This window comes from Salvelinus namaycush, chromosome 22 (genome assembly GCF_016432855.1).
Source record: "Salvelinus namaycush isolate Seneca chromosome 22, SaNama_1.0, whole genome shotgun sequence".
Taxonomy (NCBI): domain Eukaryota; kingdom Metazoa; phylum Chordata; class Actinopteri; order Salmoniformes; family Salmonidae; genus Salvelinus; species Salvelinus namaycush.
In genome coordinates this window covers 26356282-26378738 of record NC_052328.1, presented here as the reverse complement: position 1 = coordinate 26378738, position 22457 = coordinate 26356282, and the positions used below count along the sequence as shown (strand labels likewise).

The following is a 22457-nucleotide window of genomic DNA, read 5'->3' as shown; positions in this document are numbered from 1 at the left end:
TCTGTAAGTATAACAGAACTCATATGGCAGGCAAAAACCTGAGAAAAGATCCAACCAGGAAGTGGAAAATCTGAGGTTTGTAGTTTTTCAAGTCATTGCCTATCGAATATACAGTGTCTATGGGGTCATATTGCACTTCCTAAGGCTTCCACTAGATGTTAACAGTCTTTAGAACCTTGTTTGATGCTTCTACTGTGAAGGAGGGGGGAATGAGAGCTGTTTGAGTCAGGGGTCTGGCAGAGTGCCACGAGCTCAGTCTCGCGCGCTCCCGTGAGAGTTAGCTGCGTTCCATAGCATTTCTACAGACAAAGGAATTCTCCGGTTGAAACATTATTGAAGATTTATGATAAAAACATCCTAAAGATTGATTCTATACTTAAACTAAGATTTTTGGATATAAATATGAACTTTATCGAACAAAACATACATGTATTGTGTAACATGAAGTCCTATGAGTGTCATCTGATGAAGATCATCAAAGGTTAGTGATTAATTTGATCTCTATTTCTGCTTTTTGTGACTCCTCTCTTTGGCTGGAAAAATGGCTGTGTTTTTCTGTGACTAGGTGCTGACCTAACATAATCGTTTGGTGTGCTTTCGTCGTAAAGCCTTTTTGAAACCGGACACTGTGGCTGGATTTACAACAAGTTTATCTTTAAAATGGTGTAAAATACTTGTATGTTTGAGGAATTTTAATTATGGGATTTCTGTTGTTTTGAATTTGGCGCCATGCAATTTCACTGGCTGTTGTTGAGGTGGGACGCTAGCGTCCCGAATATCCCAGAGAGGTTAAGGCGCGTGCACTAAGTCCAGACGAAAAGTAAAAAAATAAGTACAATAAAAGTTAGTAGAAACATGCCAAACGATGTTTAAAATCAATCCTCCGGTTGTTTTTGTCATAAATAATCAATAATATTTCAACCGGACAAAAGCTTTGTCAATAGGAAAGGAGAAAAAAGAAAGGCACGTTCCCGATCAGGCGCATGGCTGATGAATGGAAATGGGCATTAAAAGCCTGAAGCAATGCCTAAAGACTGGCCACATGTAGAGGAAGCCACAGAGCTCGTGAACTGGGTCCTAAGTCTTTGTATGGTGAATAGGCTTTCAATGGAAAAACAAAACTTTCAAAATAATAGTACTTCCTGGTTGGATTTTCCACTGGTTTTTGCCTGCCATATCAGTTCTGTTATACTCACAGACATTATTTTAACAGTTTTGTAAACTTTAGAGTGTTTTCTATACAAATCTACTAATTATATGCATATCCTATCTTCTGTGCCTGAGTAGCAGGCAGTTTAATTTGGGCACGCTTTTCAGATTGATTTCATCACTACTTGTATTTGTGAGAGGTATTGACATGTTGAATGCACCGAGCTGTCTGTTTAAATGACTCGCACACAGCTCGGACACCCATGCATACCCCACAAGACATGCAACCAGAGGTCTCTTCACAGTCCCCAAGTCCAGAACAGATTATGGGAGGCACACAGTACTACATAGAGCCATGACTACATGGAACTCTATTCCACATCAAGTAACTGATGCAAGCAGTAAAATCAGACTGAAAAAACAGATACAAATACATGTTATGGAAAAGCGGAGACTGTGAAGACACACACACACACACACACACACACAGACATAACATGCACACTATATACACACATACACATGAATTTTGTGTTGTAGATAAGTGGTAGTAGAGTAGTAGCCTGAGGGCACACACTTAATGTGTTGTGAAATATATTGTAATGTTTGTAAAATTGTATAACTGCCTTAATGTTGCTGTACCCCAGAAAGAGTAGCTGCTGCCTTTGCAGGAACTAATGGGGGTCCATAATAAATACAAATACAAAAATACATAAGTGAGCCAAGGAGCCCGTGTTGGAGAGCAGAGATTTTGGGACCTGCTGCTTCCTTAAAGAGGGATGTCAAATGGATAAGCGCACTGGTCAATGGCTTGTGAAATGTGCAGAGGCTTTCTGATCAGCACCATTTCCTCCTCCTCTGCAATCTCTCCAGGGGATTGGACATGGCAATTTTCTGCCCTGCAGGGGTAGGCGTGCGTGGCTGGACTGATCCGCTCAAGGGGCGCCACAGGGGGGTTACTCTCCACACCCCAGAGGGACTATAGCATGGCCAATGTACCTACTGGTGAACATGTTACAGTATCTGTGTCATCGTAATGTGACAGTAGTATGTCTCCTGAGGGGTATAGGGTTCAGGGGTGTGCATCTGAGCATTCTTTAGAAAGCTATATCTGTACTGACCTGCCATAACAAATGATAGAATAATTTCATTTTCATACACAATATGAGGTTAATTTCTTGTTATCTCATTAGTCTTATGATAGTATTATAATAATTGAATTACAAGATCCTTAAAATTGTATTCATTGACTTCAGTAGCGCGTTTAACACCATCCAGCCACACCTACTGGTGAATAAACTGGGGAATTTGGTGTCAACTCTACTGATCAAGTGGATTAATCATTTCCTTGTGAACCGTACTCAACAAGTGAAGTTTAACTCCACCATCTCTACATTTAGAACGGTGAATACAGGAGCCCCTCAACGTTGCGTACTTTCACCGATACTGTACACACTGTACACAAACGATTGTCAAGCCTCTGACGCAGCCCACAAGTTGTTAAAATATGCAGATGACACCGCTGTTGTGTGTTTCCTCCACCCAGACCAAGCCTCTCTTCAAGGTTTTGACAGAGAAACTGCCAAATTCGTCCAGTGGTGTGCAGATTACTTTCTTGAAATAAACGTTAAGAAAACAAAATACATTTTTGATTTCAGAAGAAATAAAACTCCACTACCCCCTACGAAGATCAGTGGGGAATCAGTCGATAGAGTGACCACATAGAAATACCTGGGATTCAAAATAGACAATAAACTGAAATTCAATGACTGTGCCTTTGCAAAGATAAAGAAATTGTAACAGATTTTTTTTTTTTTAATTACGCAAAATTAACTATTTTAATGTTGACCGCCATATCTATCAAATGTTCTATAAATCTGTCCTTTGGTCTGATATGCGTGTTGAGGAAACATGCAAGTGCCAGACCAAGTCAAGCTTCAGTGGGAAGGATCATTTGGTATAGATTTAGGATCAGCCACCAACCTGTACACAAAACTCATCCTATTAAAACTTGAAAGCCAAACTCAGTCACAGCAGCAGCCAGACAAGGGGAAAGAGACTTCTTCAATAGAAAATCAAAACAGATAGATATGGGGACTCTTTTATTGCAACAGCCATTAGGCTGTATGATACATAGTCTGTTGGTCCCTCGAGTATACAGCATATTGCACTTTCACTTTAAATGTGTAGCTATAGCACTTTGAATGGTTTTGTGTAGTTTTCATGTTTTATGTATGTCTTTCCCCCTGGTGGTATAATACAGTTGATCTGTATCTGAATGATACCTAATATTGTGGCCATAGGGCTTGTTTTCCCAATACTTCCTGTATTATTTATGAGGACTCTTCTAATTGACCAGTCTGTCTGAATTAGACCTCTTTCTAACCCACCCCTTTCTCCTCCCTCCATCTCCCTCCCTCCATCTCTCTCCCCACATCTCTCCTCCCTCCATCTCTCTTTCCTCCCTCCATCTCTCACCCCCATCTCTCTTTCCTCCCTCCATCTCTCTTCCCCATCTCTCCTCCCTCCATCTCTCTCCCTCCATCTCTCCTCCTCCTCCCCCCCTGCCTCTCCCCTCCCTCCCTCCATCTCTCCTCCCCTATCTCTCTCTCCTCCCTCCATCTCTCCTCCCTCCATCTTGCCTTCTTTCACCTCTCCAGCTAGAAAAGAACAAGCTGTTTGGAGATCCATTATCACTCAAACGACATTAAAAGGGAATTCATTCCAGATTGCTGTGAGATGTGGGTACAAATCTATGGTGATTAAAATGTTGTTTTCTTCTGCCTTGTTCTTATTTCAGGCTCTTGTCTTGTTAGGGTGAGTCAGGTGATTAAATGTTACGTGACTGTTGGCTGAGTCTTTCATCATGTCCTTCCTGGTGTAGGATAAGACTGAAACAAGATGGCTTTTGGCGTCTGGCTTTGGTTTGGGGGTTTATTTATTTTTTGCCAAGTCAGAGCGAGCCAGCCAGGTGATTAAACATTGTATGAATGTTGCAGGGATCTCAGTGTCTCCCCTCTCTGTAGACTATAAGACTGAAACAAGGTGCGGATTTGGAACACAAGGCCATATTCTATTGTGCATTTTTCAGACACCGTAAGACTGAAATTTATGTGTGTGTGAGTATCTGTTCATGATGCATATGTAAGTGCTTCTGCAGGCATTCAGCAAAGTAGTTTATGTGAAAGGCATGTTAATGAAAGCATAGAAAGGGTGACATTATTATAGCCCAGCGAAAGTTGAATATGCTCTGAGAGTAATATATTCTCCTTTGTTTTGGGAATGCATTAATTCAGTCTGCCTGATGATCAAAGCCACACAAACACACACACACACACACACACACACACACACACACACACACACACACACACACACACACACACACACACACACACACACAGCTGTCTAAGAATGGCAGGCATCTGCATTTGATGGCATTTTATATGGGAGTTTGGGGAGGAATGAGAAGATTTAACAAGGCATTTGGTATTCATCGGCTTTTGATTAAGTGGGATGGTTTGAGCCATGTCTGAATCAAAGAGGAAAGCTTTAACTACCTGCCTGTGAGGTCAAATTTTGACCCAGAATACATATATTTGCATGATTCTTTTCTCTGATTGGCTCGAGGGGTACACCTTTTCGCCCTTGCCGTTTATTGCGTCTGAATGAGAGGATATATGCGTGTCCACTGACAAGTGACCCACATACACTACATTAACTCTAGTAGGGGACAGGATGAGAGCACACACATCTTAATGCCCAGACCACTAATCTCTGTCTCTCTGTCTCTCTCTCTCTGTCTCTCTATCTCTCTGTCTCTCTATCTCTCTGTCTCTCTCTCTCTCACTCTCTGTCTCTCTGTCTCTCTCTCTCTGTCTCTCTCTCTCTCACTCTGTCTCTCTCTCTCTGTCTCTCTGTCTCTCTGTCTCTCTCTCTCTGTCTCTCTCTCACTCTCTGTCTCTCTCGCTATCTCTCTATCTCTCTCTGTCTCTGTCTGTCTGTCTGTCTGTCTGTCTCTGTCTGTCTCTGTCTGTCTGTCTGTCTGTCTCTGTCTGTCTGTCTGTCTGTCTGTCTGTCTGTCTGTCTGTCTGTCTGTCTGTCTCTGTCTCTGTCTCTGTCTCTGTCTCTCTCTCTATCTCTCTATGTCTCTATCTCTCTATGTCTCTCTCTCTCTATGTCTCTCTCTCTCTATGTCTCTCTCTGTCTCTATCTCTGTCTGTCTGTCTGTCTGTCTGTCTGTCTGTCTGTCTGTCTGTCTGTCTCTCTCTCTCTCTCTCTCTCTCTGTGTCTCTCTCTGTCTGTCTGTCTGTCTGTCTCTGTCTCTCTGTCTCTGTCTCTCTGTCTCTCTCTGTCTCTCTAAACCACACACATCTTAATGCCCAGACCACTAACCCCTCTCTCTCTCTATTTTCCACCCCTCTTTTTCTGTTTCTGTCTCTATCTGTGTACGTTGTTATACCATGGCCTTGTTTTCACCTCCTGTCTATTACCAACTACGAGCGTTGTGTTTCTCTCAGTGGACACCCTCTTCCATCACTTTGACCACTTAGAGACCTGGGCCCGTATCCACAAAGCATCTCAGAGTAGGAGTGCTGATCTATGATCAGGTCCCAACCTGTCCATGTAATAGTATTCATTATGATCTAAAATGCAAAACTGATCCTAGATCAGCACTCTTTGTGGATGCGGGTCCTGATATCCTCTTTGTATGTCAGTTTGTAAGAGCCTCTGAGTGGCTCTGGCACTTTGTCTACATCTGGTGTCACCCTTGAATGCTAACATTACCTGCAGATTGATGTTTACCGGAGGCCTTGCAGACAGAGTTTAGCACCCTTTCTGAGTTGAAGGACCTCTGGAACTGATTAGTCAAACAGAATAGATGTGTGAGAGAGAGGGGGATTTATACTGCATTCTCTGGGGGTTTTGGAAGGAAAAAGTTAGAAATGTCCCTGTGAGTTTTCTCAAACCCGTGTTTCTTGTCTGAGTTGAACAATCCAACAGCAACATCTATGACCTCTTCAACGCTTCATTAGAAGAAAACAACCGAAGCAGAAAGGACTAGTAAAACAGGAGTACAGCAGAAAAGATCAACCTCCATTCAGCCTGCCCAGAAAACTTCTTAGGCATCTATTCCTCCCATTTTTAAGTCCCTGGGAATTGACCACTTTTCTCTTGGAAGGGACAGGCACTACTCAAACAGAGCTTTATCTACACTGAACAAAAATATAAATGCAGCATGTAAAGTGTTTCATGAGCTGAAGTAAAATATCGAATACATTTTCCATACGCACAAAAAGCTTATTTCTCTCAAATGTTGTGCACAAATTTGTTTACGTCCCTGTTAGTGAGTATTTCTCCTTTGCCAAGATAATCCATCCACCTGACAGGTGTGGCATATCAAGAAGCCACTCTAAAATATGCAGTTTTGTCACACAACACAATGCCACAGATGTCTCAAGTTTCGAGGGAGCCTGCAATTGGCATGCTGACTGTAAGAATGTCCACCAGATCAGTTGGCAGATAATTTAATGTTAATTTATTTACCATAAGCCGCCTCCAATGTCGTTTTAGAGAATTTGTCAGTACGTCCAACATTGTGAACAGAGTCCCCATGGTGGCGGTTGGGTTATGGTATGAACAGGCATAAGCTACGGACAACGAACACAATTGCATTTATCGATGGCAATTTGAATGCACATAGATACCGTGACAAGGCCCATTATCGTGCCATTCATCCGTCGCCATCACCTCATGTTTCAGCATGATAATACACAGCCCCATGTTGCAAGGATCTGTACACAATTCCTGGAAGCTGAGAATGTCCTAGTTCTTCCATGGCCTGTATACTCACCAGACGTGTCACCCATTGAGCATGTTTGGGATGCTCTGGATCGACTTGTATAACAGTGTGTTCCAGTTCCCTCCAATATCCAGAAACTTTGCACCGCCATTGAAGAGGAGTGGGACAACATTCCACAGGCCACAATCAACAGCCTGATCAACTCTATGCGAAGGACATGTGTCGAGCTGCATAAGGCAAATGGTGGTCAATATCTGTGACCAACAGATGCATATCTGTATTCCCAGTCATGTGAAATCCATAGATCAGGGCCTAATAAATTTATTTCAATTGCCTGATTTCCTTATATGAACTGTAACTCTTTAAATAAAATCTTTGAAATTGTTGCTTGTTGCGTTTATACTTTTCTTCAGTATAGTTCCGGGCTGTTCCATGTCAGTCCTGGAGGGCCAAAACCCTTCTGGTTTTCATCCTCTCGTTCTAATCAGGGACTGATTCAGACCTGGGACACCAGGTGAGTGCAATTAAACTACCAGGTAGAAACAAAAAGCAGAAGTGTTTCGGCCCTCCAGGACAGACATTGAACAGCCCTGATCTAGTTAGTGTGAGCCGGGAGACAAGAGGAGTAGGAAGAGATGGGAGCCTGTACGTGGATGGGCCAGCCATTTACAAGCTGCCTCCTGGAATGCCTTTCTCACTCACTCACCCTCTTCTTCTTTGTCTCCATGTGGAGTGAAAGGGAGGAGAATGAGATAGAGAATTTCACCTAGAAAAACCCCTTACCTCCTCAGGGAAGACAGAAACATACGTAATGGGCAGATTTGGGGAAATGGCTCCAAGAGGTTTGCCACTTCTACAGTGTCAAGTGCCTTTATACACTAGCACTCCTAAGTGGTTTTCTTACTATTCTGTTTGGAGGTGCTTTATAATGTCAAAGCTGCAGACTGCAGTGTTAGCCCACCCTCAGGCTTTTTCCAGTGGACAATGCCCCTACTTCAGATCGACGAATGGAGCTGAATGTCTCTCAAATTCTCCTCAAGTCAGAAAAAAGAGTTCAAGTCCTCTCCTGTTAGTTCATGCTCGTAAAACTGTTTCTACTAAATAGCTCAGCAATCTCCCTCAAGTTCTTTCTCCTCTCTAATCTCTCTCCTGCTCTACTCCCTTGTGCTTTTTACTTTAGCTGTTTCATTTAGGAGCGGTGCCAAGGGGCTCTACTCTCCAGGATAACTTTATCACTTACTCATACTCTTTAATGCTACTCGTCTTGAAGGTGTCATTTCAATAAAATACCTATTCATGTGGATTGAAATTAAGTGGACAAATATGTGTGGCCGTGCGGCTGCGGGGAGATGTACGGCCCTCTGGAGCTATCCTCCAGGATGATAAATCAGTCTTAATGATCCCTTTTAAACAGATGATTGTTTCAGCCTTCAGAGACACAGCCAGGGTAGGGTTTTCTCTGTCCTCCTGCTTTTCCTGCTCCCAGCAACAGACTGGGCACAGGAAGGAAGCCCTGTTAGAGACGGCTGTACATTCTGAACTACGTTCTAGAAAAATCTGTGCCTAGTTACATATCACTGTTTTAAGTAACTTTCTTCAATTATGCAGTGATTACAATCTTTTCATGTTTTTTGGGGAGGGGGCGTGAGTATTTGTGTGTTTGATGTAATTGCATGCTGGCTCATGGATTTGGCCGGTCAGTGCTTGGGGAAATGAGGAGCGTCGATTAACCAGTCGTTTCCTGAAGGAAATGTCTCAGCTGAGCAAACGTGTGTGTGTTCAGCAGTCAGGATCAAAGGTCCATGTTACACACCAGGTCACACACACATGAGCTGTCTCCATGGAGAAAAGGTGCTTACAGGAGTCATGTTACATGCTGCATTTAAGTCATGTTACATGAATCTGTCCATTTCCTTAACTCAAAAGATTATCATGAATGCAAAGTAAAAACGACATTAGGATGATTGGGGGGTGCACACAGTTGAAAATAGATACTATTCTGTACTTTTGGCAAAACTGTGTTAGTAACACTGACATGTGGATGGATTGTGAGATGTATTTTCTTCAGTAGAAGTGACATTCAAATGAGCTGCTTGTTCAAAACCCCTAAGACAGCTGGAATTGCGAGGTTCTGCCAGGTTCCTCTAGCATCTGTTTCTCTCTGACGCTCCAAATGGAAACACATCATCATGGCCACTAATTGTTGTCTCTCAGCTCTCTTAATTGATAGCATTGTGCTAGCAGACGTCACGCTCTAATAAGAACCTCCTGGATGTTGCACTTTGTTCTACTAGAGTTGGCTCTTTACGGGGAACCCATTTCCTCTTTCAGAGAGCTGGGGAATGTATCATTTCCTGACGCCCCCAAACACAAAACAAACATGGGAGGCCCTACCCTGTAATTATGCTCTATGCTTCAGCAGCTAAACTTATTATCAGTGGGGCCGATGGGAGGGGTGTGGTGTGTGTGTGTGTGTGTGTGTGTGTGTGTGTGTGTGTGTGTGTGTGTGTGTGTGTGTGTGTGTGTGTGTGTGTGTGTGTGTGTGTGTGTGTGTGTGTGTGTGTGTGTGTGTGTATTGTAATTGCATTTTGATAATGGTTCATTGTTTTGATGGGTCACCTTAATTAAAGACCACTTGGGGGTAGGACATCTCACACATTGTACTCCCATCATCTTTAGAGGCTTGGTGTTAGCAAAGCTTTCATTCCTTTATCCCCCTTCCAGCTTTTACTCTTTAAGTGCCTCTCTTTCTCCCTTTCTCTCTCTCTCTCGGTCTTTCTCTCTTTCTTTCTCCCTTTCTCTCTCTCTCTCTCGGTCTTTCTCTCTTTCTTTCTCCCTCTCTCTCTCTCTCTCTCTCTGTCTTGCTCTTTCTATCTCCCTTTAAATTCAATTCAATTTGCTTTATTGGCATGACGTAACAATGTACATATTGCCAAAGCTTACTTTGGATCTTTACAATATGAAAATAATGAGAATCACAATTGGGACAACAGTAACAACAATAACCAAGGGTCAAAATAACCATACATTGAACAATAACAATAAACATACAGTAGAGTACATGTGCAGGTTGATTGGTCTGTCAGACACTGTCCCTCATCTTATGGCAGGCAGCAATGTAGTGTGCTGCCAACCCACAGTTCTCTGCATCCTTCCCCAACAGGACAGGTAGCCTACTCTCATCAGAGAGGTCTTTGAAACCTTGAATAACGGTTTCAAATTTGGGGAAATGACACTCTCTAATTGTTTTATATTTTTGACATTTTGTCAGGAAATGCAGCTCCGTCTCAGGTTCTGCTGTTGTGCAGTGGTTGCACAGCCCTTCCTCTACAGGGAGACAGGTTTTCCTGTGTCTACCCTTCTCAATGGCAAGGCTGTGCTCACTGAGCCTGTACTTTGTCAAGGTTTTTCTAAGGTTTTGATCAGTAACCTTGGTCAAATAGTTAGCCACAGTGTAGTAGAACAGTTAGTAGAACAGGTTTGTGAACTCAGCCCCAGGACCAGCTGGATGAGGGGACTTTTCTTTGCTTAGCTCTTGGCATTGCAGGGCTTGGTAATGATATGAGAGGGGGTCACTGGTCCCTTTCTCTCTCTCTCTCTCTTTTAGTCTTGCTCTCTCTTTATCCCTTTCTCTCTCTCTCTCTCTCGGTCTTGCTCTCTTTCTCGCTCTCTCTCTCTCTCGGTCGGTCTTGCTCTCTCTCTCTCTCTCGGTCTTGCTCTCTTTCTCCCTCTCTCTCTCTCTCTCTCTCTCTCTCTCTCTCTCTCTCTCTCTCTCTCTCTCTCTCTCTCTCTCTCTCTCTGGTCTTGCTCTCTTTCTCCCTCTCTCTCTCTCTCTCTCTCGGTCTTTCTCCCTTTCTCCCTCTCTCGGTCTCCCTCTCTCGGTCTCTCTCTCTCGGTCTCTCTCTCTCGTTCTCTCTCTCTCTTTCTCTCTCGCTCTCTCTCCTTTCTCACTTTAATTTCGTTCATCTATTTTGTGAAGAAAGCATCCTATGCATTTCATATAAAGGCCCTGTAGAAGCGTCTCCATGTCTACTGTGATCAAGGAGCATTCATGAGACCAAGATATGGGAGCAGGGGAGAGGTGAGAATGGCAGAAAATAAGAGCTGTACTGCAGGATAGTATATCTCAGGTAGAGCACTCAACATTGCCACCATGTCTTTAGGGAGAACGAGGTGAGTTCTCTGGAGTGAGACCACACTGCTGCCCTGTACAGGCTACTCTCAGGGAGCTCTACCCACGGCACTTCAGAGTACTATAGAGAGGACAGGCACCCTGACTAAACCCTGCACCCCTCTATCCACTTTAATCTCATCCTATTGACAAACCTTTGGTGCGTTCCGACTGAAACACAATGACTTGTCTGGGTGTAATTGCTAGTGTAGAGTAGGGTGTAAGGGTGCTGGTGCTGTAACCCAGCCTATGTAAGAGGAGGCTGCTCTGCTATTGTCTGTCGACAGGACATTGATCTGGATGACCAGAGGTCAAGCCTTCTTCCCTGTTGCCGGTAAACAACCACATCTGTCTCCTCTCATCTCGGGTCCTCCCCAGACCAGAGCAGACACCAGGAGTAAACACAGTCCAACCCTGACCCCTGTGGTCACCTGACACCTCCCTCTCTGGTGTGGTACCGGGGTCAAACCTGCTCCTTGATATTGTAGTTCAGTAAAGCTCCGTCTGACAGCCACTGGCAGCCAGCACCACAGAGACCCTATAACAAAAACATCTCAGGTGCATATAGACTTTGTTTGAATAGAGTTGCTGCCCTCAAGGTCAACTGTAGACTATGGACTCCTCTTCATCTCTCCCATCGACTCCTCTTCATCTCTCCCATCGACTCCTCTTCATCTCTCCCATCGACTCCTCTTCATCATCATTGTTTCCTCTCTTGTTCTCCTGTAAGCCCCGTGCTGTGCTTCTGTTCTGTGTTTGAGAGCTGTGCGTAGCAGCAAGGCACCGTGGAGGATGATCAAGAGACCACATCAACGTCTCATCACTCTGTATAATCATCTCACAGCAGGGATCAATGCACCTTAAAGCTGAAAGAACGTGTGTGTGTGTGTGTGTGTGTGTGTGTGTGTGTGTGTGTGTGTGTGTGTGTGTGTGTGTGTGTGTGTGTGTTATGCTTGTGTGTGTTTTTGTTGTGTTTGTTCATCCCATTACATACTACTGGAAAATCATATTGTACCTTTGACAGTGTCTATGTGAGGTCAGTGATGATTAAGTTGTCCTTTGAGAGTGGGGAAAACAGAAGAACACGTGCTGCATTATGCCAGTGTGGTATAGCAATGATCCCAGCTGGGATTTTGGCCTCTCCGTGTTGGAATGCTTCTGGCAGCAGCAATCACACAGCTTTGGGCTATACAGTTTATTTACACACAGCTTTGGGCTATAAGAGTTTATTTACACACAGCTTTGGGCTATACAGTTTATTTACACACAGCTTTGGGCTGTACAGTTTATTTACACACAGCTTTGCGCTATACAGTTTATTTCCCCCCAAGCTTTGGGCTATACAGTTTATTTACACACAGCTTTGGGGTATATAGTTTATTTACACACAGCTTTGGGCTATACAGTTTATTTACACACAGCTTGCCTCCTTGGCAGGGACATGTTTGAGACCCTCTCCTAGGAGAAGGTGAGGCTGGTATCTTGAGCCACGCCCTAAGCTACTTGGTAGTCAGGAGGTGTGAGCTGTGAGGAGAGTATGGCTTAATGGAAAGAAATGACTAGTCCTCTCTAGGGTCTGTCCCTCAACAAGCCGAAGTGAAATGGATGTGGCGGCTAGGAGGAAAATACCTCCCCTGCACCTAGCGTCCCCTCCAACCATCCATCTCCGTTACTCGGGCTTCAGGTTGAGCTCTAGGGCTTGTCTGTCAGGCAACTCCCCCATGTGTGAGGCCCTCATCTGGGGGAGGTGGGAGCAGGGTGGGAGCGGGTCCATCCACTGGACATCCAGCCTAACTGAAATAGATGTCCAGTCAGTGACTCACCAGTGCCTGGATATGGGCTGCCTACAGACCTATCTTAGTAGCTGGTGAATGCTGCTGTCCATTTCCATACTGGATCCATGCACAGGTCTAACATTTTGCATATTGTCTGTGTGTGTATTTTAGGGGTCACAAAATCTATGTTTCATTTTTCAAAAAATGACTTTGAATTAATTACAGGGCAACAGCAAAACATAACAAGCTAAGTTTTAGCCGAACACAGGCGGGACAATGTTCTCATAGAAACAGTGGAACCATGTGGTGTGTGGAAATCTGACGCACCCCTTTGTGATGGGATTTGGGAGTGTTTATTGATTGACATGACTGACATGCTCCTTCCTTCCTCTCTCTCTGTGCAGGGTGTGCCCAAGCCTATAGCAGTGGAGCCATGTTGGGGGAGCAGGGCCGGCGTACTGACCGTCCTCATGTGTCTGCCCAGAGTCCCTTCAGGAATACCCCCTCCTGGCCAGTCTGGTAAGCACCTGTCTCCTCTCCACTTAGTGTCTGGCCTCTAGACCAGCCCTTCTCCCAGATCTACCACATGCTTCAGATACCACTATTTCCCTCTACCATTCCAGATATATACTGAGTATACCAAACATAAGGAACATCTTCTGAATATTGAGTTGCACCCTTTTTGCCCTCAGAACAGCCTCAATTTGTCGGGGCAAGGTGCCGAAAGCGTTCCACAGGGATACTGGTCCATGTTGACTCCAATGCTTCCCACAGTTGTGTCAAGTTGGCTGGATGTCCTTTGGGTGGTGGACCATTCTTGATACACACGGGAAACTGTTGAGCGTGAAAAACCCAGCAGCGTTACAGTTCTTGACACAAACGGATGCGCCTGGCACCTACTACCATACAAAGGCACTTAAATATTTTGTCTTACCTATTCACTCTCTGAATGGCACACATACACTATCCATGTTTCAATTATCTAAAGGCTTAAAAATCCTTCTTTAACCTGTCTCCTCCCCTTCATCTACACTGATTGAAGTGGATTTAACAGGTGACATCAATAAGGGATCATAGCTTTCACCTAGATTCACCTGGTCAGTCTGTCATGGAACGAGCAGGTGTTCCTAATGTTTTGTCCACTCAGTGTAGAACAAAAGAGAAAGAGAAAAAGTTTAATTTAGAAAATACTTCCTTCTACTATCTATCTGTCTTTATCTCTGTCTCTCTCTGTCTCTCTCGGTCTCCCTGCCTTCTTGCTTCAACCCTCTCTCCTCACCTCCACCTTGCCCAGACAGCTGCTGACTGAAGCATGACAGCATAGAGAGGTGAAAACTCTCCTCTCCTCCCCCAACCTCCCTTACCTATCCTCTTTCTCTGTTAGATCTCAGCCGCACCTCCTCTACAACCCAATCTCTGCCAGAGTGTCTTCATCTCCTTCAGGCAGTTACATTTGGGAACCTGTGTACCATCTGTGTTTGACGGACACAGATCTACCAGCTATTCGGGGCTTTGATTTGAGAGAGAGAGAAGGAAACTTGTTATACCGGGAGGAATTAGCAGGCTGTTGGATCGATTGTTCCCTCCAATAGGTTTTCCAGCAGAGCCCAGATGACCTCCTGTTTCTCCTAAGAGGATACGTGATATTTCAGAGGTGCTGAATATGCCGCTGTGCTGTGGATAGATGAATAGGGAGATGACCATTTGAATGGCACACAGTGTCACAGAGATGAGCTAGGGACTGCTTTAGAACTTGTATCACTGACAGCACCCAGCTAAATATGTCTTTCCCTCTGTCACTCTTTCCCCTTAAACACACAAGCACACATTATCTCTATCTCTCTCTCTCTCACTCACTCACTCTATCACTCTCACTCTATCACTCACTCACTATATCACTCACTATATCACTCACTCTATCACTCACTCTCACTCACTCTCATTCACTCACTCTCACACTCACTCTATAACTTGCTATCAATCTCTATCACTCTCTATCATTCACTATATCACTCACTCACTCACTCACTATATCTTTCACTCACTCACTATATCTCACTATCTCTCACTCACTCTTCCTCTCTCTCTGCCTCTCGCTTTCTCTGTTTCTCAGTTTCTCTCTTTCTCACTTATTTTATTCCTCTCCTTTTTCTCTCCTGTTTCCCCTGAAGCCCAGGTCTTTCTGAGAGAGTGCTGTCAGCTCATCATGCAGGTATAATAAACTAGCTGAAATACGAGCAGGTGTTAAAGTAACTGCAGCAGGAAGCCTGTAAAAGACGGTAGAAGTTAAGCACTTTGCAAGGCAGCAGGTTCTCATGCTGGGAAAAGCTGCTTATATTACATTTAGAGGAGCCTAAAAGCCACCAGTACTGGGAAAATAGTAGCAGCTTATAAGTTCAGCCAGTAAGTGCAGGTTACGGTACTGGCTACTGCTGCTGGGTAAATGCATACTGTACAGTCAGTCCCTTGAGGATTTCAGAGTTTTTTGTGATAGTTGCGGCCAAAAATGCTTGATTTTGATTTTGCTGCGGTAATTCTGACATTTTGCATGTCAATTAGCGATTTTTATAAAATAATTCAAGAAATGTGGGACGAGTGAAAAGTTTGTTGACGTGGGGCTTGATTGAACCATTTCATGCAGTCAAAGTGCGGTGATTGGTTAACATTGCTAGCCCTCTTTTTGTAGTGCAGTGGTCGGACAGTTTTATGCCGTAATATTGGGGTGATTAAGAATTTGATATGCATATCATACATGGAACTATAGTAATGGAAGTGTCACTCTGCAGTAGGTCCTGGAGCAGTGCTGTGAAACCAGGAAGAGGGAGGGCATTGGAATGCCTCAGGGGCTTTATGGGATACTCGGGGTGTAAACTGGAAATGGCTATTTAGCTGGTCCCATCTGATGTGGGCAGACTGGTCAGGGATAGATGCCTACACCAGTTAGTATGTGAGTGTGGGTGTGTGTGGGTGGGTGGGTGTGTGTTTGTGCATAGGTGTGTTTTTCAGTTTGTGTTTGATGTGTCAGTGTGATGTGTCAGTGTGTGATACATTAACTACCTTGTCATGTGCCCAGGAACCATCACTCTCCTCTGAATATTCCAAAATACTAGACACAATTAAAAGTGCAAATATAGTCAGATGTTAACCCAGTAACATCCTAACTTCAAAGACTAACGACATAGCCCCAGTCTGGTTAATGTGGAGAGGATTATTCTGTGATGTAGAAAATAGTCAGAATTGTCACACTGTGTTACCACTTAGAAACATGTATAGTATGTATGATGATGCTGGACAATACAGTTTTGTGTAGATTAGTTTTTCCCTGAGTACTACGCTTTCATGTGTGTGTCGCTGGAAGTTCTGGGAGGTATGTGAGAAAAGGTTCAGAGAAGATCAGAGAGATCGCTAGGAGTGCAAACGCACACTAACAGAGAGAAAGAAAGAGAATGGGTAGATAAAGTCCTCTCTGAATGAAACAGACTATTTCACCCTCCTTCCCTTGCTTTATTTTCTCTCTCTCTCTTCTCTCTTCTCTCTCTCGCTCTCTCTTTCTCGCTCTCCTTTTTCTCGCTCTCTCTCGCGCTCGCTCTCTCTCTCTTTCTCTCTCTCTCTCTCTCTGGAGAGGCCCTTCTAGGATCAGAGCTGTTCCACCATTGATCTGAGTGTGTGTGGAAGTGAAGTCACTTTAGGCGTGCTCAGCCCATTCCCAGCGTTCTCTGTGGACTCACTTCAAGAGGAATGTTTCATGAGCACAAGTTATTTTTACCTCTCTTTGTTTTTTCGTCTGCTCTCTCGTCGTTCCTTCCCCTAGTAGCGTCACCATTATCTGACCCCCTTCCTAGAAGCGGGGAAGAGGAATGTATACAATTGTTTGTGCAGTGAAAGGCATCCCCTGCATGCAGTCCTTGTTTTAATATTTAACGGCGGCAGTTTCAAACTGAGTCTCCTCTCTCTCCTTATGTGGTGGTTCAGAACTCCATAGTAATCCGCCTCTTAGAATCTTGACGCCTTTTCTGATTTTGGGAAGTGTGTGGATGTTGGGGTGCTGGGGTTTTTGTGCCAGGTAGAGCAGCTCTATCTGGTCCAGTGCTCTGTAATGCTGCTAACAGCAGAGCTGAGGCTCCCAGGATAGCACAGGTGGATAACGGGTTCATCTTCATAGGAAAAGGCACATATCGACGATATCCATACATAACACCAGGGAGGAAATGTCACCTTTCAACTGTAGTTTCCCCATCTGCTATAAGTAGTATACGTTTTTGTTGTATAGGTTGTTATCTGGTATAGACAATCTGCCTGCATGTACACAAACATACCCACAAACACCCTCCTCTCCACAGGCCTGTCTCTAAGTCCACTTCTCTAAGCCCTTGTGTGTCACTGCTTGAAAGTGCTCTGCTGAGAAGACCAGGAGCAGCTCCATCCCTCCACCAACACACACACACTCCCTTGCGCACACAAACACACCCTTCTTATTCTGCCTAAGTCAGTGTAGGGGTGGCTCTAACCAGGCCTAATAATTCATTCAGACTAATAGTTGAGTGGGGAGTTATTGTAGGAATGTGCTAACTTTGATTCCAACCTACTGGAACTAGCTGCTTAGTGAGGAACTCCCCCTGAATGTAGGGAAGTTGGTTTCAACATAAAAACATGTCTGAGGAAGGGTGTGTACTTTTAAAAGTCAGTCTTCTCAGACAGACTTACAGCTGGTGCTGGATTGGCACATGGATAAAATATCCGACAGACAGACATGCTCCAATTTGCTGAAGGGACAGAGACTGACAGATAGACAAATGGATGGACATCTGTTTATCTACCTCTAGTTTCCCTGCTACTTCTCATCCTTCCATCATGTCTACCTCCTCCTCCATTGTTGTGGGCCCCTAATGGTTGAGAACTAGGTCAAGACAGGGAAGGAGCCATCTGCCTGCCAGATACCAGCATGTTCTCAGGGGTTTAAACATAGTCTCAATACAAACACAGCAATCCCCTTCTCATCAACGATAATCTGCCTATTCAGGAGGCGAGGTGGACCAACCATGACAGAGAGAGTAGGAGAGAAAGGAAGAGGGAGAGAGTGGGAGAGAGAGAGCAGGATGGAGGTGTGAAGGAGATCTATTGAACAAGTGCGGTCTGAGGTAAGAGTCTGTGGTGGCGCCCTCATCACCCAGAGACTAGCGATTTGCATTTAGCTGTGGTGTCTGTAGAGACATGTTTTCCAGTCCCAGGTAACCCGCTGGTTGATAAATCCCTTGGCGTTCCCCAAGCCAGCGGAGGAAAATGAAGAAAAAACACAATCAGGGCCCAGTTATCTCTCCTGTTCTGCTCCATCTCTCTATCTCTCTCTCCGCCGTGCTGCTCCCAATGTTGCCCCGTTCCCCATCACAGCCTCGTGGTCCGGTGGCCTGGGCTTTTCCTGAGCGCATTAAACTAACGTGCTGCTGAGTGTGTTGAGGAAAGATTAAGCACACAAAATAAAGATATGAGTTAAACATTTTTCCTTAATCCCTTTTTCTTTTGGAATGATGTCACCATTATTGGGAATGTACGGGAATGCTAGTGTATGGTGTTCTGTTTTCAGGCAGAGTGTCTATGAACATCCAGCCTCTGGGCTCTCTCTCTGGCCTACAGTGCAGGCTGGGTCCACTACAGTGTTGTTCTGAGGGTACCAGAAGCATCATCTTGTCTCTGACCGTTCCCCCTGTGTGGGTGTGAGTGGAGAGCTGGTTGACAGTGATGTGGGAACCAGAGCGGATTGACCCAGAGTGGATCCTCTATGTAAACCTTTCATTGACTTCCAGTCTAAGATAGTATCTGTCCTGAAATGTTTGGTGATGGGGTTTTAAAGGACTATTCATAAGTAGTTATTTAACATATGAAAAACAGTATGCATTAAATTCCGTTACTATAGGAACTGCCTTTGGGATGAAGCTGGCACATCTGGTCTACGTTGTCAACCACATTTGACACATTGTCAGGTGAAGATATCAACCTAGGTTTCAACAAGGATTCTCACTCTCCTGTTTGTTTTAATTTTCTGTGCATTTGGGGTCCCTTCTTGTTCGGAAGCACTTTGTACATTAATGGTCCAGGAACCTCACCTGACAAAACAATCCCATTTATAGGTTTCATTAGTAGGGAACGCCCTTCACCTCCACTCATCTGTATCCTGATTTGATTATGTTGTCCAATTAATTGAATTTGAGATGGGTATCTCATGTCATCCAGAAACCATTGGCTTTAAATAGTACTCTGTCATGACCAAAAAGCTATTTTGTAATTAGCGTTCATCTTCGGTTGAGTTACCTCAACTGGCATCTAGAAAGACAACTTTTTCATGAAATGTTTTTAGTTTTTGATAAAAATATAAGTTGTTTTTTTATTTATTTTTATTTGAAGTGTGTAAAGTTTGTCTTTCAAGGGTTACACATGGTGGTGGTTTCTATCCAAGAGTAGTGGTGGCTTTCAATCTCGTGCTGTTCAAGGTCAGACATATTAGCTGCAGTGTTACATGTAGTGATTGCTATAGAAAAGTGTCAGGTAACTGTGTTGGAAGGATCAGGATTTGGAGTGAAGGGGCTGACAGGTAATCTGGTCTAGGATGGTTCCACCGACCAGACACGTCAGACTGGAGACTAGAGTGTCGGCCCAGGCTCTTTTCTCTCCTCCACCCCCGTCTTCATCCCTCCATCCATCCCTGTTTAAGTCGTACATCTTGTTTTATAATCAATGCTGAAGGCCTGCCTTCTGTCCGTGGCAGCGGGCAGCAAAAGACGGTGGGAAAGGGCACTGAAGCGATTTTTGCGATGAAGGGCGCACTGTGGCTGGACCAGACAGACGCGCACACACACACACACACACACACACAATTGGTTTTCCATCTGCAATAACCCAGGAATCACTGGTGTGTGAAATGCTTAAGCATGTTGTGTCCAAATTGGTGAGCTTTTCCTTGTTTTTCCGTTTCGTTTTTTTGGCTGCATACAATACGATTTAGTCCCTGTCCTAATGAGTATACTAGTCAAGCCTACTGCTGTACAGAGGGCAAGCCATGCTGAAAATCCATATGAATTACAGCATGCCAACAGAACGCAGGAACATCTGCTGTCATTGTGTTCTCTACTTGTCTGCCTTTTGGAGAAAATAGCTGACCAATCAGATTGTTGTATTGAGAGAAATAACAGCCTAGAGCAGCCCAGAGGGGTGTAGAGCTATGCTTCAGTGACCTGTAGGCCGTCGTTGCATCCTGCTCAACTCTGATATGTGAGGGCTTGGACTAGAGTTGGGGAGGTGGTGCTAGGGAGTTGGGAATGGATTTAAGCCGGCGGGAGGCAGTGAGCTCATTACTGGTCACTGTGTTTTACCTGCCACGCTGCTGAGTCTGTTTACTTTGAAGCTCACCTTACTTTTTCTGTCTCCCTCCCTCCTCCCTGTAGGCATTGCCATCGCCAGTGCCCTGATCGACACCTCACAGCAGAAACCTGGAGACTTCAGAGACAAGTACCATGGCCTGAAGAACCGTAAACCGCATGCAGTAACGCATCAGGGGACCTGTGTTTGAACCGCCTGACTGAAAGGGGAGCCTGAAAACACCTGGAAGGACTGCAAACGCTTCTGTTTTCTGACAAGTTCTTGCTCTCTTTTTACCCGTCTCTCAACAGCACGGCGTGCTGAAGTGAACCTGATGATAACGGAAGCCCTTTATTGTGACGTTGAGTGTCCGCTTCGTGTGCCTCCTCACCTCCACACTCTGTAATGGAGTTTATCCAGAGTGACTTGTCTGCTCCCTGGTTGGGTCTCTGCCCAGCCCAGCTGGGGGGTTCTGCACATCCCATTGGCTCTCAGCCAGGAAGTTTCTAGTCTGCACTTCCTCCCTGTGGATACATCTCCTTAAGAGTTTAGGAGGAGCAGGTCGCCACTTGAGGTTTGACTGTCATGTGACGTGAGTCTGAAAGAACAATGCCAAGGGCCTCTTGCAGATGAGGTATGTGCTCATTTTGATACAAAGACATTAGAGAGAAAAAAGCTCCCTTGTGTTTTCTGTTGTGTTTTCTTTTAATGTATGGTCTGCCCAAATTCAATCCATGCTAAATAAACAGAGCAGCCTATGGGTCTAGAATAACTTGACTTGACTATATGATGGCCTCACTCTGAGTTAGAATATCCTGTGCTGAAAGACGGTTCTGAGTTCCTCACAGTATGCACCAAGAGCCTTGACTTAGCCTACCAGCAATAGAGTATGTCACGGGCCAATGAAGAAGTTGGATGCAAAGAACAGCAAAAAAAGAAAGAAAACTTGTATATCAGAAACTAAACCTGCCTGTGTTTATTATGTTAAGGTCATTGTCAAAGCGCAATGGCATGACATGTATTCTGGCATTCAAATGCATGTCCTTTCCATGTTTCATAGCTGTGATGTTTCAACATATTTCTCATTATCCGTCAACACATATCCTTTATACATATCAAGGTTTATTTAATTATAGATTTAGAATATAAAATACTATTTTAATTACTACTCATATTGTTTTATTTTGCCATCTTTTATTGTGAATGATTGTGTTTCTAATGAAATGATGAAGACAATACGATCATAAAAGGTACTTAGTTCTAATGTTTTCTTGTACAGTATGTTAATAATAAAAATAATTTTAAAAAAAATATTAATTTAACCTAAATCCAGGTCCATTAATTTGTTTTACACACTTACTCAGCTTCAATCATGCAAATCGATTCAGCCTATAACATTCTCAGGCCCTGTTCCAAAATGCTACATTCATTTCCTTTCCTACTCTCTGGGATTACTTCAAGGAAGAGAGGAAGGAAGCATGAATTTTTTCAAAGTATCGAAAGATAACCTCCGTCAGGGTGTGGGTCCTGTGGTTCCTTCATTCCACAGTATCATATGAAGAAATCTTTTTTTGTTTCCATTTTTATATTTCTTTTACTTATTTTTGGCATTTGGACAGTTTGACTGTTTTCTCTGTATCACTTTGAAGTTCATTGTGTTTACACTTTTATCCGAAGCATCCCATGTTCTGTCGCATTTTGTTCTGTCTTGTAAATCATTGTAAACGTAACCTAATAAATGGTTTACGCTTTTAAATGTACATAAGAAATGTATAAATGTGAGAAATCTGATGTTTTCCATTTAGGTGAATACTACATGTAATGTATCTTACACCGATCTGTTGAAATGTGTATGAATGAAGAGCTGCTCACCTCATTATTTTCTTCATATGGGCATATTGTGTAAAGTTACAAATAAACATTTTGATGCTTCTTCATACTGTAATTTCGAAATCGCTCCTTTGTATTTTGTTGTCTCAAGCTTTATTTATTTGATGCTCAGGATGTCAATATGATTGATTTACAAGCAGAGAGTACATAAAGAAACTGACATCGGACACCTTGATAGATCCAGCTGAATGATGTCTTGGTTTGATCGCTCAGTTGAAGAACGTGTGTTGATTTTGAATGTTTCTTAAGACTAGTTATATTTCCTCAAACACTTACATTGAATGTCTAATGTTTGTGTGCTTGAATAGTCAGCGAATAG

The 22457-nt window shown here is 43.8% G+C and overlaps 1 protein-coding gene across 2 annotated transcripts in view; it reads left to right on the top strand.

The window, feature by feature from the left end:
• The window catches only part of LOC120017702 (attractin-like protein 1), a 314009-nt gene extending 291816 nt beyond the window's left edge, over positions 1-22193 (top strand). For both annotated transcript variants that reach the window (XM_038960633.1, XM_038960634.1), the window contains 2 exons: positions 13303-13417; positions 20335-22193. In XM_038960633.1, the coding sequence (XP_038816561.1) occupies positions 13303-13417; positions 20335-20459 (240 nt within the window). In that variant the 3' untranslated portion in view covers positions 20460-22193. The remainder of the gene's footprint in view (positions 1-13302; positions 13418-20334) is intronic.
• Positions 22194-22457: the final 264 nt, after the last annotated feature.